The sequence below is a fragment of the Lontra canadensis genome, unplaced genomic scaffold, assembly GCF_010015895.1.
Source record: "Lontra canadensis isolate GAN:19392208 unplaced genomic scaffold, GSC_riverotter_1.0 scaffold70, whole genome shotgun sequence".
Classification (NCBI taxonomy): Eukaryota; Metazoa; Chordata; class Mammalia; order Carnivora; family Mustelidae; genus Lontra; species Lontra canadensis.
Window position 1 is genome coordinate 6,891,770 of NW_022631064.1, and position 15,373 is coordinate 6,907,142.

Below are 15,373 nucleotides of genomic sequence, written 5' to 3' on the forward strand. Positions count from 1 at the left end.
TTTTGACTGTTACCCATAAGTATTTGAATTTTATATAAATGCAATCTGAGTATACATGCTTTGTTCCTGGCTTTGTCTTCACTTTGTGTCTGTGATTTTCCTTCATGTAGCTGTAGTCCCTTTCCATTCTTCATTGTAGGAATGTACTAGACTGTATCTGTACTTTGTTGATAGTAAGTTTTTACTAGTTTTTGGCTATTATAAACAGAACTGCCATAAATGTTCTAGTGCATGTCCTTTGCTGTTCATTAAATATGGATTTCTCTTGGATGTTTACTTACGAGTGAAATTTCTGGGTCTTAAGGTATATATTCAGCATTTGTAGATTCTGCTGGTTGATTCCAAAGAGTTGTGGGTCTGTGCTCTCACTACAATGCAAGAAAATTTTCATGGCTCGGGGCGCCTGGGTGGCTCAGTGGGTTGAGCCGCTGCCTTCGGCTCAGGTCATGATCTCAGAGTCCTGGCATCAAGCCCCGCGTCCGGCTCTCTGCTCCGTGGGGTGCCTGCTTCCTCCTCTCTCTCTGCCTGCCTCTCTGCCTGCTTGTGATCTCTCTCTGTCAAATAAATAAATAAAAAAAAATCTTAAAAAAAAAAAAAAAGAAAATTTTCATGGCTCCACATCAGTGCTTACACTTGGTACTGTCAGCTTTAAATTCCTCTTTTTCTAATTGTAGGCATTCTGAGGGGTATGTTGTAGTACTATATGATGACTAATGATACTTTTCATATGCTTTTGATCATTTGGATATCCTCCTTTGTAGAGTTCCTGTTTTAAGTCTTTTGCCAATTTTTCTACTGTTTTGTCAGTCTTTACAGAGTTATAACAAGTTTTTTTATATTTTCTGAATACAACTTTGTTGGACATTTATATTGCAACTTTTTTTTTTTTGTTTTGTTTTTGCTTTGTGTCTTGCTTTTTGAGTCTCTTAGTTATATGTTTTGATGACCAGAGGGTTTTTTTTTTTAAATTTTAATAAAGTCTAATTTGTATAACCTTTCCTCTATGTGTATTGCCTTTTTTGTCCTACTTAAGAAATCATTGGTTATGCCAAGGATATAGAGATTTTCTATCAGAAGCTTGTTTTAGCTTCTAAATTTAGGCTGTGTATGAGGTAAAGTATGTATGTTAATTTTCCATTTGACTATCCATTTGAACCAGAACCATTTATTGAAAAGATCATTCTTTTCTCCCTTACACTGGCACACTAAATCATGTGGCCATATATATATGGCTCTATTTCTAAACTTTAGGTTGTATTCCGCTTTTTAAAATAATTTTATCGTTTTATTTATTTATTTTTAAAGATTTTATTTATTTATTTGACAGAGATCACAAGTAGGCAGAGAGGCAGGCAGAGAGAGAGGAGGAAGCAGACTCTCTGCTGAGCAGGAGCTCCATCCCAGAACCCTGAGATCATGACCTGAGCCAAAGGGAGAGGCTTAACCCACTGAGCCGCCCAGGCACCCCAATTTTATCATTTTAAATGCAATCTTTTTTTAAGTTCTAGATTCTGTTTTTTTTTTTTTCTAGGAAATAGAGCTACTTTTTTAAATATTGACTCTATCAACTTTATTTAGAATGTTGTTCAGATCTTTCATATCCTTGATTTCCCTCCCCCCATTCTACAGTTACTGAAAGGAATAAGTTATATTCTCTACTTACGATTGTGAATTTGTCTGTTTCTCATTTGGATCTGAGTCCTTTGGCCCTACAAATTTTGAGATTATATTTTTGTTTAATTTTTTAAGATTTTATTTATTTATTTGACAGAAGGAGAGCACAAGCAGGGGGAGCAACAGAGGGAGAAGGAGAAGCAGGCTCCCCATTGAGCAGGTAGCCCTGTTTTGGGCTGGGATCCAGGGTCCTGGGATCATGACCTGAGCTGAAGGTGGACGTTTAAAGAGGGAGTAAGCCCCAGGTACCCTGGAGGTTATATTTTTAGATGACTTAGACTGTCGTGTCTTTTCCTGAATTGAGCCTTTATCTATATGAATTGTCCCTCTTTATCTCCAGTAATGCTTCTTGACTTCAAGTCTGTTCATCTGATATTAGGGCAGGTATACCAGGCATCTTCTGTTCAATGTATATACGGTGGATCTTTCTCCTTTCATCTTTATCTTTTCTGTTATCAACTTGTATCTTCGGTGAATAGCATCTATGTGTTTTGTTGTGTTATACAATCTTAAAATTGTAGTTATTTAATTATTAATAAACTTTAATTGACCTTTTTTTTCTTTTTGTCTTGTTTATTCATTTTTTTGGTACTAGTTCACTTTTTATTTCATCTTCTTCTGTTAACATGCTACTGATACTTAATTTTATTATTCTTTTAGTGGTTACTCTAAAGATTATAGTAAGTATCCTTGGCCTATTTGAGTCAACTTTTAAGAAAAACCTTATTTTGTAATAATTATACATTCTCAGTAATTTTTCAGTATTGTATAGAGCGGTCCTCTACGTACTTCAGCAGGTTATCTCCAGTGGTAACATCTTGGTAACTAAAATAAAATATCAAAACCACAGAAACTAATAATGGTTTAATGTCTATCATTTTTTTTTTCAGTCTGTGCCATTCTTTCTCTTGCATAGATTTGTGTAATCACCATCACAATCTAGATACTGTTCCATCACCACAATGATCTTTCTGTGCACTCATTAATTGCTATACCCTGTTCCCTCCCTGCCACCATCCCTGTCCCCTGGCAACTTTTCTGTCTTTATAATTAAATCACTTCAAGAATTTTATAAACATAGTCATAATGTATGGGACCTTTGAAATTTTCCTTTTTTCATTCCACATGATGCTATTGTGAACCATCCAAGTTGTTGTGTGTATTCATCTTTCCTTCCTTTTTATTGGTTAGTATTATTCCATGCTATGCACCCACCTCTTGAGAGACCCTTTGTTTCTTTCCAGTTTTTCACTTTTGTAGATAAAGCTGCTGCATGGTTTTGCATATGCATAATTTTAATTTCTGTATGATAAATGCCTAAGAGTGTAATTGCCATGTTGTAGGATGAATGCATGTTCTGTTTTCTTAGACACTGCCAAACTCTTTGTCAGAGGGATTCTACCATTTTACATTCCTGCCAGCACTGCACAAGCAGGCTATTTTCTCCACATTCTCACCAGCATTTTGTGCATGTCACTATTTTTTATTTAATCATTCTGATAGGTATATAGTGACATTCTTTGAGCTTTTAATTTGCATTTCTCTAATGGATGATGATGCTGAACATCTTCTGTGTTCTTATTTGCCATCCACATATCTTCTTTGGTGAAATGTCTTTGTTCCTTTTCTAATTGAATCTTCTTTAGCATGGAGATTTGAGTTTTTTCCCTTTAGGCCAGACATGAGTCTTTTGTCAGATATATAACCCTTAACTTATTATGATTTTACTTTAATTAGAACTTTTGCTACTTCTTGGAAAATGAAAGGAACTTAGTACAGTTCAACCTCCTGTACCCTACTTGTGTCTTCTGTGTAATTATTATGTATGTATCTATATTTCATTTCATTCCTACCTATATTTAAAACTCCACAAATTTTATTTACTGTTTTAAGACATTGCCATTGATTTACTCCCTTTAAAAAAAAAAAAAAGATTTATTTATTTATTTATTTTAGAGAGAGAGTTCAAGAGCGAATGGGGGAGGGCAGAGCGAGAGAGAGAATCTCAAGCAGACTCCCTACTGAGTGCAGAGCCTGATGCAGTTCTCCATATCATGACACCAAGATCACAAACTCAGCTGAAATGAAATCAGAGGCTTAATAGATGGGGCCACTCAGGTGTGCCCCGATTTACTTAAATCCTTAAACCCTTTTTTGTGCTCTCCAGTCTTTTTTCTGCATTAGGGAAATTTCTTGAGGGATCTTTTGTGTTTCTGAGAATTTACTTGTGTACTTCTTTCGTAGAATTCTGAAGCAGTACTGTGTCTGTGTGTGTGTGTAGGGAAGGTATTCTGAAAATGCTAAGTTGATTTTTTTTTTCATTTTTAGTTTTTTAAATTCTATTGTCTTCTGTTTTTCATTGATTAACTTGGAAGTTTAGTTGTCAGTTTTATTCTTCTTGGAAGATAAGGTGCCTTTTTGTTCTGGTGGCTTTAGATCTTCCCTCTGTCTTGGCCTTCAGCAGTTTTACTATGACGTGCTGTGGTAGTCAGCCTCTGGGATGGAGGTGATCCCTGCCTTATGGTGTTCACGCTCTTGTGTGATCTCTTCTCTTTGAGTGTGGGGTCACTTTATTGATTTGCTTCTGATGACAAGAATATGGCAGAAGTGATTGTTTCTTCCTGATACCTTTAAAGATTATATAAAGATGTTTTCACAGCACTCTCTATAAATTTTCTGATTGATCTCAATGGAAGGGTTAACTCTGATGTAGCTCTTCCCACAGGGTCAGCTTAATTGTGTATAGAGAACCAAAGAGAATTTTTTTGTTTTGTTGGGATGCTGTTACAGAAGCAGCTCTCTTAGCACACCTCCAAATAAGTGGCTCGCTACGGAAGGATACTGTTCTTCAAGGCGTATGTATGGCTGATGCTCAGAGTGCAAAACACTTATTTTCAGACATTTTCTTGTGTGTACTTCTGCAGCTGTCCCCAGATAAATGTGCATTCATCAGAGTCATTTTTAGAGCTGTTTTGCCTGTCATAAATATTTTTATAGTTATGTGACTTTGTTATATAATATAAAAATTTATGGCAAAGGATTTTTTTCCATGAAAACTTACTTAAATTCTTTTGAAAGACTACATAAATGAATTGATAAAACAGTTATTAGTAAATTGGTTGTGTGTAGTCAAACTGTAAAACACTGAAGAAAGATCTCATAAAAATCTGGGTTTCTTAAATTATTTCTCAAGTGTCCACATTCTTGCTTCATCTTAAAGAGACTGAGATGGAAAGTAATGCCATATTAAATGAGTGCAGTTCATGTAAAAAAGAAGTGGGGAGCTCTCATGCATCAAGATATTTGTGAATGAATGTACCCATGCTTTAAGTTAAAATAAAGTACTTAGGTTAAGTATCTGTCCTGTGTTATGAGTTCTACCTTATCTGGCCTTTTGAAATAACAACCAGTTTCTGTTCTGACTGCATCCTATTTTTTTTTTTATTAAAGATTTTGTTTATTTATTTATTTAAGAGAGGGAGAGAGAAAGAACACAAGTGGGCAGAGGGGTGGAGGGACAAGCAGACTCCCTGCTGAGTGGGGATCCTTACCGGGGCGGATCCCAGGACCCTGGGATCATGACCTGAGTGGAAGTCAGACATTTAAACAACTGAGCCTCCCAGGACCCCTCTGACTGCGTCTTAAAAGAAGGCCTGATTTATACTTCCGAATGTGAAGGGTGTTTCATCCTGCCTTTTTACAAAGAATTTTGACTTTTTAATTGAGTAATTTACATAATCTTCATTTTATTATGTTTTAGGTATTAGTACTAATTCAGATCCATAAATTAAGTTAATGTGTTTATTTACTAAAACCATAAAAAGCCTTTTTAGATTGAAATATTCAGCCAGAACTTAAACAGAGAACAGATAATTATTTAGTGACTCTTGCTCATTTACTAGCAACTTCCATAAATCATACAGATTGTTTATCTGTATATAAAAATCACCAGATAGTTGTGTTTTCTTCTGTTTATTTTATATTTATAAACCAAGATGGGAGTCAAGATTTTTTAATTAAACATTTATGCTGTGTCTGGTGTGAACAGGTCTATCAAGACAAATAAGATCCATTCCTGTTTCTCAAGGAGATTATAGCTTGGTAGCTATTTTATTAAATAGTTACGGCAGAGTCAAAGGTGCCTTTGTGCTTTTTTCTGAGTGTAAATCTGCACATTTAAAAACAACCCTTTTGTATGATGATATAATTAAATTGTAGTTTTTAAATACGTGATCTCTTTAACCTCTACTCTTACATTTACATAGACCTCAGGGGCCAAGAGGAGACAGGAGGAGTCATTGACATTGGTAAAAGCCTTAACAAATCTGGAAAAGGCCATTGATATTCAGTACTTTTCTGTGATTCTCATAGTACTGTGCTTGTTCTGGTCCTGTAACTTGACTTTTGAGTGCCTTCACACCTAGTCTTCCATAAAATCAGAGCTTCTGTTTCACCAGTTAACTTCATATAGATAAACTCTCTATTCTTGGAATGTGATTTATTCATTCTGGCTTACCGTAGCAGAAGTCCAGATATTTTTCTCCTATGGAAACATACTATAGGCATGAGGTCTTGGTGTGTGGTATCCTCAGCCTGTCACAGATTTCATTATGCCATCTGCTTCAACCTGAGCGGTGTATCTTCTGCTGGCAGACTTTACTGAAGTTGCCATGGCTCAGGATTAAAAAAAATAATAATAATCAAATTTGGCATAAGGAGCTTGCTTTTGAAAAAATAATAATTGATCATTCCTGCTGTAGATTTTAAAATAACCATTTGAAAGGATTCCCAAAACCCTCTTCTCAACTCAGTGATCTCTCTTTCATCTGTGATTGTAGATAGCCAGTATAATATAAGCCAGTATAAGTTGGGTTATTGGTAACTTTGTTAACTTACTGAGTCTTCTATTTAATTTTAAGGACAGGTAACACGCTCTTAGGCATGGGTTAGTGATACGTTATAAAATATTTTGATTGCTCTGTCAATGTAAATTTTACCTAATGTCTTATTTCTAGAAATGATACCTCAAATGACCGTTTCTTATGTGTATAGTACATAGGAACAACTTCTTGAAAAAATCCAGATCATAGTCTACTTATTAGGTATGTGCCTTTGTGTAATATTGTCATCTGAAGGGACACCTGGGTGGCTCAGTGGGTTAAAGCCTCTGCCTTCGGCTCAGGTCATGATCCCAAGGTCCTGGGATCGAGCCCCGCTTCGGGCTCTCTGCTCAGTGGGGAGCCTGCTTCCTCCTCTCTCTCTCTCTGCCTGCCTTTCTGCTCTTGTGGTCTGTCAAATAAATAAATAAAAATCTTTAAAAATATATATATTGTCATCTGAAAAATGGAAATAATGATAGTGGGAGAGTTGTTGGGAGATGAAATCAGAGTAAGTCCCTAAAAAAAAAAAACCATTTATTCTGCAAATGTATATTGAATACCACCTCGGTGCAAGGCACTCCTGTAGAGAATGAAGGACATAAGAGAGAACAAAATAGTCCAATTCCTTCACTGGGGAATTCTACATTCTAGTCTGTCCACAGAGATTGGGATGGAAGCTCTGTGACAACAGGGTCCATGGCAAGTGCCAAGAAGAAAAACAGAACAGGGTAGGCTCGTGGAGCATTAATGGTGGGATGCTGTCTTGGGTAGCGTTGTCAGGGAGGGCTTCTCTGGGATGAAGTTGAGCACACCTGTATGAAATTAAGCAATAAGCATGTAGATGTTGGGGGAAGGATGTATTTGGCTGATAGGGTGAGCAGTTTGCTTTGAGGAACTGTGAAGGGGTCGGTGTAGCTGTATCCTGCTGGGTGAGGGACACAGTGCAGGAGATGAGTTAAGAGAGTGATCCAAAAGTATTACTGATTTACTCTTTCTGATAAATAATTGTGGGTAAAAATTTGCAGTACAGACATCCTACAGAAATGGGAAATTATTTAGCTTTAACCTGATAATCTGTGTAATAGACACATACAAGTAATCATGGAATGCTTTTCCAGAATGGAATGATTTTTTTTTGTCATTGTTATTACTTATGTCATTGTATCTGGAGTTAGCCAAACTGCAAGGCTTGAGGGCACAATCCTCCAGATTTCCAACTCTGTTGGAGACTTTTGATACCAGGAGCAAACAGTTAAGGTCTGACTATGATGTTAGAGGGAAGAATCCACAAAAGACCACCTTTACTTCTGAGATGAACTTCAAGTTCTGGATGTTCCCCAAACCACCCTCAGGTGTGATAATTCAGTATAAGGACCTACAGAATTTATTGGAAGCTTTTCTACTCATGCTTATGGTCCATTGAAAGGAAAGGATCCAGGTATAAAATCAGCCCAAAGAAGAGACGCATAGTACAGCCTGAGGATTTCAAATATGAAGCTTCCATTTTCCTCACAAAATGTTTCCTTTTCAGAATCGGTGTGTGACAGTATGCACAGAGTCTTGCCACCCCAGGAAGCTCATCTGAGTTTGGTGTTCAGAAACTTTATTAGGGTATCATTTTATAGGCATGATTGACTGCCTATGTGATTTAGCTTAGTGTCAGTTTGGGCTGGTATCTTGTGGACTTGGAGTTCACCATGAATATCTGGAAGCTCCAAGGGTTTAGAGGTTCCTTCCTAGAGGCTGGGAATACAGGTCAGACCTCTTTTCAGGAAGGACCAAATTCTTTGCTATGTATATTATTCTAAAAATTCAAGAATATAAAAGATTAAATGGCCCTCTCTCTCAGGGACAACTAATGTTATTATAATATTTTATAATGTGTATATTTTTCCACATTTAATATAAATATAAACATTTTTTGAATGTGCACTGTGTCATACTGTACACATTGGTCGATAGCTGGCCTTTTGCACTTCAGTGTGCATGTGAATATGTATGTATGTGTGTGTTTTAATGGCTATCTTAAAGTTGAACACTGGAGGTAGGTTTTGACATTTTTCTTACCTAATAAAAACAATGCTGCATTGAGCATCCTTATACACACATCTTTGTGTATTATTCTCATTTTTCTCTTTGAAATTGATTTCTTGAAATTCAGTAGCTCAGTCAAAGGAAATGGAAATTTTGAAATTTCGTATGTAGTTTATTATTACCCCTCTGGATGTTTTCTACGAAATAGTTTATGGAATGTCAGAATTGTTAATAATCTTCATATTGCTCTCAGGTAAACACTACAACATCGGCAATTTCAAATGTTGAATATGCTCACATTCCACATCTCAGCCCAGCTGTAATTCCTCCTCTGCAAAATGAATTGTTCTTATCATCTTCAAATAATGGGAATCTGGAAGCATTTACAGGATCTGGTACTGCACATGTCAATGGGAAACCTGCTTGTGATGAATTTGATCAACTAATCAAAAATATGGCCCAGGTAAGAATATTTCTACTTGTTAGTTACAATAGAACAGTGTTATCAAGTCCTGAATAATTGGAAGAATATGTGTATGTTTATATTACATTATATAAATATGTAATATATATTGTTAAATATATTTATGAGGACATTTTTAACATCTGAAAAAATTGAAATGGAAAAGAAGTGAATTTTGTGTGAGATTGGATGGTCAAGAAATTTTTGTTTCATTTTTCTTTTTTTAAAATTCTTCAGGATCAATAATAAAATACATCATTCTAGGTGATGAGTGATAAAGGTTATCTGAGGAAATTCTTCTAAATTATTTTTTTAAACTTAGTAATACCACTAATAAAATAACTGAATTGAGTGATTAACTTTCAGTTTTATTTTTTGCCTTGTTTCCTGAACAGGGTCGCCACGTAGAAGTTTTTGAGCTCCTTAAACCTCCATGTGGAGGCCTTGGGTTTAGTGTTGTGGGACTCAGGAGCGAAAACCGGGGTGAACTGGGAATATTCGTGCAGGAGATCCAAGAAGGCAGTGTAGCCCACAGGTAAGACTTTCATGGCATCATCTCTGTTTTTGATACTGTATTCAGAAGGTGTTGAAGACCTTGGGAAAATTTAGAGAAAGAAAATGAATAAAAACAGAAACTTAATATAACCTGTTATTAATCAGTTTTTAGAAATTTTTAACATTACTGTGATAAAAAGCAAGTCCTTGGAAGGGAGAGTATCTTTTAAATGCAGTGATAATCACTTTTTAAAAAGAAAGGAAAGGAAAATTTGAGTAGATCATTAGTCTCATGATTATTAAGTTGGCTCTTTTTGATTAGATTTAAAAGTTGCAGTATTGGAAAGTATACAAGTGACCCATGATAACTTGAGCTGTATTTTTTTAATATGTTCAAAACAACAACTAAACGTATCCACCTTTGCTTTTATCTAAGACAAAACATACCGGTTGAGTGAGTAGCTATAAAGAAGGTGGCTTTTAAATGGGAGAGATTGATTAGGAGTGGATAACTGGAGCCCAGACTTAAATTTTTAAAAGTAAAATTGCAGGGAAAAGCTTAAAAAGTGTGGACATTAGAAAACTGGCTTAAAAGTAACCTGAAAATATATGCCAAAGAAGCTGTTATTTTCTTGAGAGCTGTCAGATGTCTTCAACCCCTTTCTTCATTCCTGCTAGAGATGGAAGATTGAAGGAAACCGATCAGATCCTTGCTATCAATGGACAGGCACTTGATCAGACAATTACACATCAGCAGGCTATCAGCATCCTGCAGAAAGCCAAAGATAATGTCCAGCTAGTTATTGCCAGAGGCTCATTGCCTCAACTCATCAGCCCCATAGTGTCCCGGTCTCCATCTGCAGCCAGCACAATTTCAGCTCACTCTAACCCGGTGAGTACATAAGATTTGTAAAAGGGACAGATATTATTTTTCTAGTTCTTTTTGGTAGTCTACAGATTTCCGTTTCTTGTAGGTCCTTATATTTCCTGAGTTTTTCCTATTTTATTCTTTTATCTCTCCCTCACTGGAATATTAGTTATTTAACTATAATTAAGTTACTACCTTCTAAGTCAACTTTTACCTTTCTTTATGTATTCTTCTAGTTGACCACATTCCTCAAAAAAAAAAAAAATCTGTTTTTCAATATACCTGATTCTATCTGTAGACAGATAATAGTCTTGTTTTTGCTTTATAAATTATAGAGTTATAGTCTTTGAGTTAGCAGTCAGTGACTTTAAGGAGTCCTCTAATTTGAAATCCTGTGAAGCAAGATTTTATAGAAAATAATCTTAACAGGTGATGATTTTTCCTTGATCTTTTCTTTTTTTAGAAGTTCTACAAAGGATCTTGCAAATCAGTGCCTATCTTCAACTGGTTAAATGTGGTTACTAAAAAGATGTATTGATAATTTCAGGAATTACTATATCAATAGCAGTAACTATCTGTTGAAAGGGAAGTATACTAAATGAAAGGGACATTGTTAAGGCTTATTATTATATCCGAACTCCATTATTTGATACCAATCACAAAATAATTTTCACAAAAATCTCAGTCATAATAAAACTTTAGTTTTCCCCAATTTTTTCAAATTCATATAGGAGTTTTGTTTTTAGGTTCACTGGCAGCATGTGGAGACTATTGAACTGGTGAACGATGGATCTGGACTAGGATTTGGCATCGTTGGAGGAAAAGCAACTGGAGTGATAGTAAAAACCATTCTGCCTGGAGGAGTAGCTGACCAGGTAAGCTACTCCAGTAGGTGTTTTATGTTGCTTTATCAAATTATATGCCTTCATCTTTTATATTTTCTCTTAGGAAGAAGAAACTTTGGCCTTATGTAATGTCAAAGAAGCTGGGTTAGAAGCTTCTGTTTTGTAGGGCTTTTCCGAAAGTGTGTTCTTAACCCTGGGAGAAAGATCTTTGAAGAGGGACATTGATGTTAAGTTACAGTTCTATTTATTTATTTTTTTAAAGATTTATTTCAGAGAGAGAGAGAGAATGAGAGAGCAAGGAGGAGGGTGGAAGGAGAGGGGGTGAAAGAATCTCAAGCTGACCCCCCGCTGAGTGCGGGGCTTGATCCCAGGACCCTGAGATCATGACCTGAGCCAAAATCAAGAGTTGGGGGCTTAACCAGCTGAACCAGCCAGGCACCCCTTAGGTTACAGTTTTAGGCAATGATCTTAAGACTTTTGTAGAACTACAGATTAAAGCCCAGGTTATGGATTTGATCATTATAGAGGCAGCTACCCTCTATTTTATGATCACAAATCGTATTTGTAAAACTAGTCAGCTGCTTTACAGCCACAAAGTATTATGGAAGGAAAAATACTTTATTATTGAGAAAAAAAACAAGTCCCTTTAGTGATGGGTCACTTGTGTCATCTTTGTAAATGGAGCACAGCCTATTTTTATCACTTGGAGTAGTTTGTGCTGGTATTGCCATTTATGTTCTGTGACACTGCTGGAATATATGTGAGAAAAATTGTTGTAAAGTTACTAGTTATAACTTATGTTTTAATTTGAGAAATTCTAGTGTTAAGTGACTTTTTCTTTGGTTATAACATTTTGTTATAAAGTCGTTTGTTTTTGCATTATATGTTTAAACTTAACCTAGTTAAGTCAGTTCATGAAATATTTCTCATATTCCTAAATGAAAGGCCTGTTTAATGGCAGCTTTATCAGTAGAGGTATTGACAGTAGCACAGTAATATGAATATTTCCTCCCTTTTAAATATTAGCCAGCCTCTAACAGTATTTAATGAAATTCCCCTAGTTACTGGTCTGCAATAAATTGAGCTTTGTCTTCAGTATAGAACTGCAGTACCCAATACTGTAGCTGCTTGTAGCTACTTGCTACTTCTAAAATTCAAGTTTAAATTAATTAAAATTAAATAAAATGAATGCCTAGGGTTCCTGGATGATGTAGTCAGTTAAGTGTCCGACTCTTGGTTTCAGCTCAGGTCATGGTCTCTTGGGTCGTGAGATCAAGTTCTGAGTCAGGCTCCATGCTCAGCACAGAGTCTGCTTAAGATTCTCTCTCTTGTCTGTCTGTCTCACCCCACACCCATCCCAACCCCGCTTGAGCTCTTTCTCTCTAAAATAAATAAAGGAAATTTTTAAAAATTAAATAAAATGACAAATTCAGTTCCTTGGTTGGACTGGATACTATTTCAGGTGCTCTATAACCACATGTCACTAGTAGCTGCCATACTGGATGATGCAGAACATTTCTGTCACTGCAGAAAGTTCTAGTGAATAGTGTTTGTATAATAAGACTCCATCTAAATTTTCATCTATTTCATTTGAAAATTATTCTGTTAGGGAGATTTTTAATTGAAAGTATAAGACAGAAATGTGTTATTTGTTCACTGCTTTTTAGTGGTTTTTCTATATTTTTTGAGTAATGTGTGTTTGTTTGCATATGCTTCATCTTTGCTTAGTGGCATTTTCTTTTCTTTTTTTCTATTTCTCAAAAAACTTATAAAAGACCTAATATTTTCCTATATACAGTGGGTAGAAATCAAATTGAAATGCTGTTGTCAACTATTGATTTAAGGAATGTTTGTGAATTTCAGTTACTTATATCACATTGAATAATGTTAAGATGCATCAAAAGACAGTTAAAATAATAACCACATGTTTCATGTTCTGTGATTGGTAATTCACATTACTGCTGTTTTTAAATTATTTTCTTTCCCTCATTTAGGATTTCCCTGATGAAATTAAAATATTAGTAGCCTGATTAATGGATCTCTTTATTCAGCATGGGCGATTGTGCAGTGGAGACCACATTCTAAAGATTGGTGACACGGATCTAGCAGGAATGAGCAGTGAGCAAGTAGCACAAGTGCTCAGGCAGTGTGGAAACAGGGTTAAATTGATGATTGCAAGAGGTGCCATTGAAGAACCAGCAGCACCCACCTCTTTGGGCATCACCCTTTCCTCATCCCCGTCTTCTACACCAGAAATGCGGGTAAGTAGATAGAAACAGTTACTCAGAACCTCATAGACAGTAGCATTTAGATAATAGTGACGTTTCGAAACTAGACTTAATAATATTCATATATTAGTGCTAAAGAATGAAAATTCAAGTGTAGATTCAGCACTAATAACATCTTATTAATTAGGAATCATGTGTAACAGATGAAAAATACGTTTCTTTAAAAAATTCTCGATTACTCTTTTACATTTTTCTCTAAGCACATTTTTGAGGATAATCTTTTGAAAGATGATAAAATTTTCAAGAATTATTTGCTACTAATAATTCAATGTTTAATTTTACCTTTCTTTTATTTAGAAGGCTCTCTGTTAGGTGGGCTGTGAGTTCCAATCATTCTCCTTCAGTCACTTCCCTTTTAGTATCTGTTTTGGGGGTAGGAATAGGGGTAGGAGGATCAACAAAATAATTTTATCCAAAAATCTCTTAAATATTTAAGAACAGAATTACATCCAATTTCTAGGTAAGCTCTATAGCAAATGCAGGTCCTGTATGTATTCCTTTCTCATAGATCTAAAAACATTGATCATTTTTTTTCTGTTGAAGTTTTTCTAATTAGTTGCTACAGATTCTTTTTTAATAGCCTAACCTCCTCCACAAGCCCTTTAAAACTTTATTAGAACACTTGAAATTTCCATGATTCTGTTGTTTTTAGGATTGAGTTAGTTGCTATTTTTTGCAGAGGAAAAGAAGTAAAGAAAGAAAGCTTGTGTGTGAAAGTATTTAAATCACATTCTTTTGTGGTAAACAAAACATTTATTCAGCAACATATAAATGAATGCACTACCGAAAACCACTTGATGTAATTGAAAGCTTAGAAAAATATCTATTCTGTGCATATCATCATTTCTGAAGCTTGTGCCCCTTTTAAAACCATTCGATAGTCAAATTGCCACCCTCTAAAATAGCACTCGCATAAGTCTTATTAAAAATAGAAAACACATTTGTTTCAATTGAAGCAGATTTCATCCTGTCATTTTCTTGTAATTATCTAAACTTTAAACTTTTGCTAAGTTTGCACAGATAATTATGTGCAATGAAAAAATAAATCAAACTTTACTATAAAATTATATCTCACTTAGATGGACTATCAGTGAGATACAGTCAGAGTTTGCTTAAAGAAAATTAAAAAAAAAAATTACCAGCAAGCCCCAGCCTATATGTCCATTCGAGCCTTCATTCTGTTGTGATCTTTGTAAGGTTTTCTGGGGAATCTGTTGGTACCACACAAGCACATAATGCCAGAAGCTTGCTGATGACTTACTGCACTAGTCCGCTAACACTGAATTCAGAGAACCTTGCCCTTCAGTCCAGTGTATAATTAATAACAGTTTTCCATGGTAGAGAAACCTGTTGTCAGCTGTCTTTCAGGAATGAAGATCAATGCAGAAAGGCATACTTTCCATATAAAGAGCTTTTCAAGTTAAAGTCTGAATTTACAAAACAAATACAGTACAACAATTTTAAATAGCTTTATGTTGCATTTCACAGGTTTTCAAAATCACCATCAGTATATTAATAAAATATCTGGAAGATAGGTTAACTCCACTCGTGGTGTTAGCATCAGCTATCCACTTAAGATAGCAGTAGCAGCAAGTTAGTGGACACTGTGGCTCCTGTATTCTACTAGGCATTTTACACCCTGCAGAGCATTTTAAGACCAGGGGTTTTGCAACCCACTTATCTGTATGTGAATTCTGCCTTTAATAGATTGCTTACCGTTTGTCTTTGAAAAGGTTTATGTTCCTCACTTTCCCCAGAGAAAAACTGATAGGAATTTTACCTCCCTTACAGGCTTGTTTTAAGGAGTAAATTAAGACATGTCAAGT

At 35.4% G+C, this 15,373-nt stretch overlaps 1 protein-coding gene across 6 annotated transcripts in view; it reads left to right on the forward strand.

The window, feature by feature from the left end:
* Nucleotides 1–15,373, forward strand: part of MPDZ (multiple PDZ domain crumbs cell polarity complex component) — a 128,535-nt gene that overhangs the window by 17,396 nt on the left and 95,766 nt on the right. For all 6 annotated transcript variants that reach the window (XM_032880579.1, XM_032880580.1, XM_032880583.1 and 3 more), the window contains exons 3-7: nt 8,842–9,051; nt 9,447–9,586; nt 10,225–10,438; nt 11,161–11,289; nt 13,311–13,520. In XM_032880579.1, the coding sequence (XP_032736470.1) occupies nt 8,842–9,051; nt 9,447–9,586; nt 10,225–10,438; nt 11,161–11,289; nt 13,311–13,520 (903 nt within the window). The remainder of the gene's footprint in view (nt 1–8,841; nt 9,052–9,446; nt 9,587–10,224; nt 10,439–11,160; nt 11,290–13,310; nt 13,521–15,373) is intronic.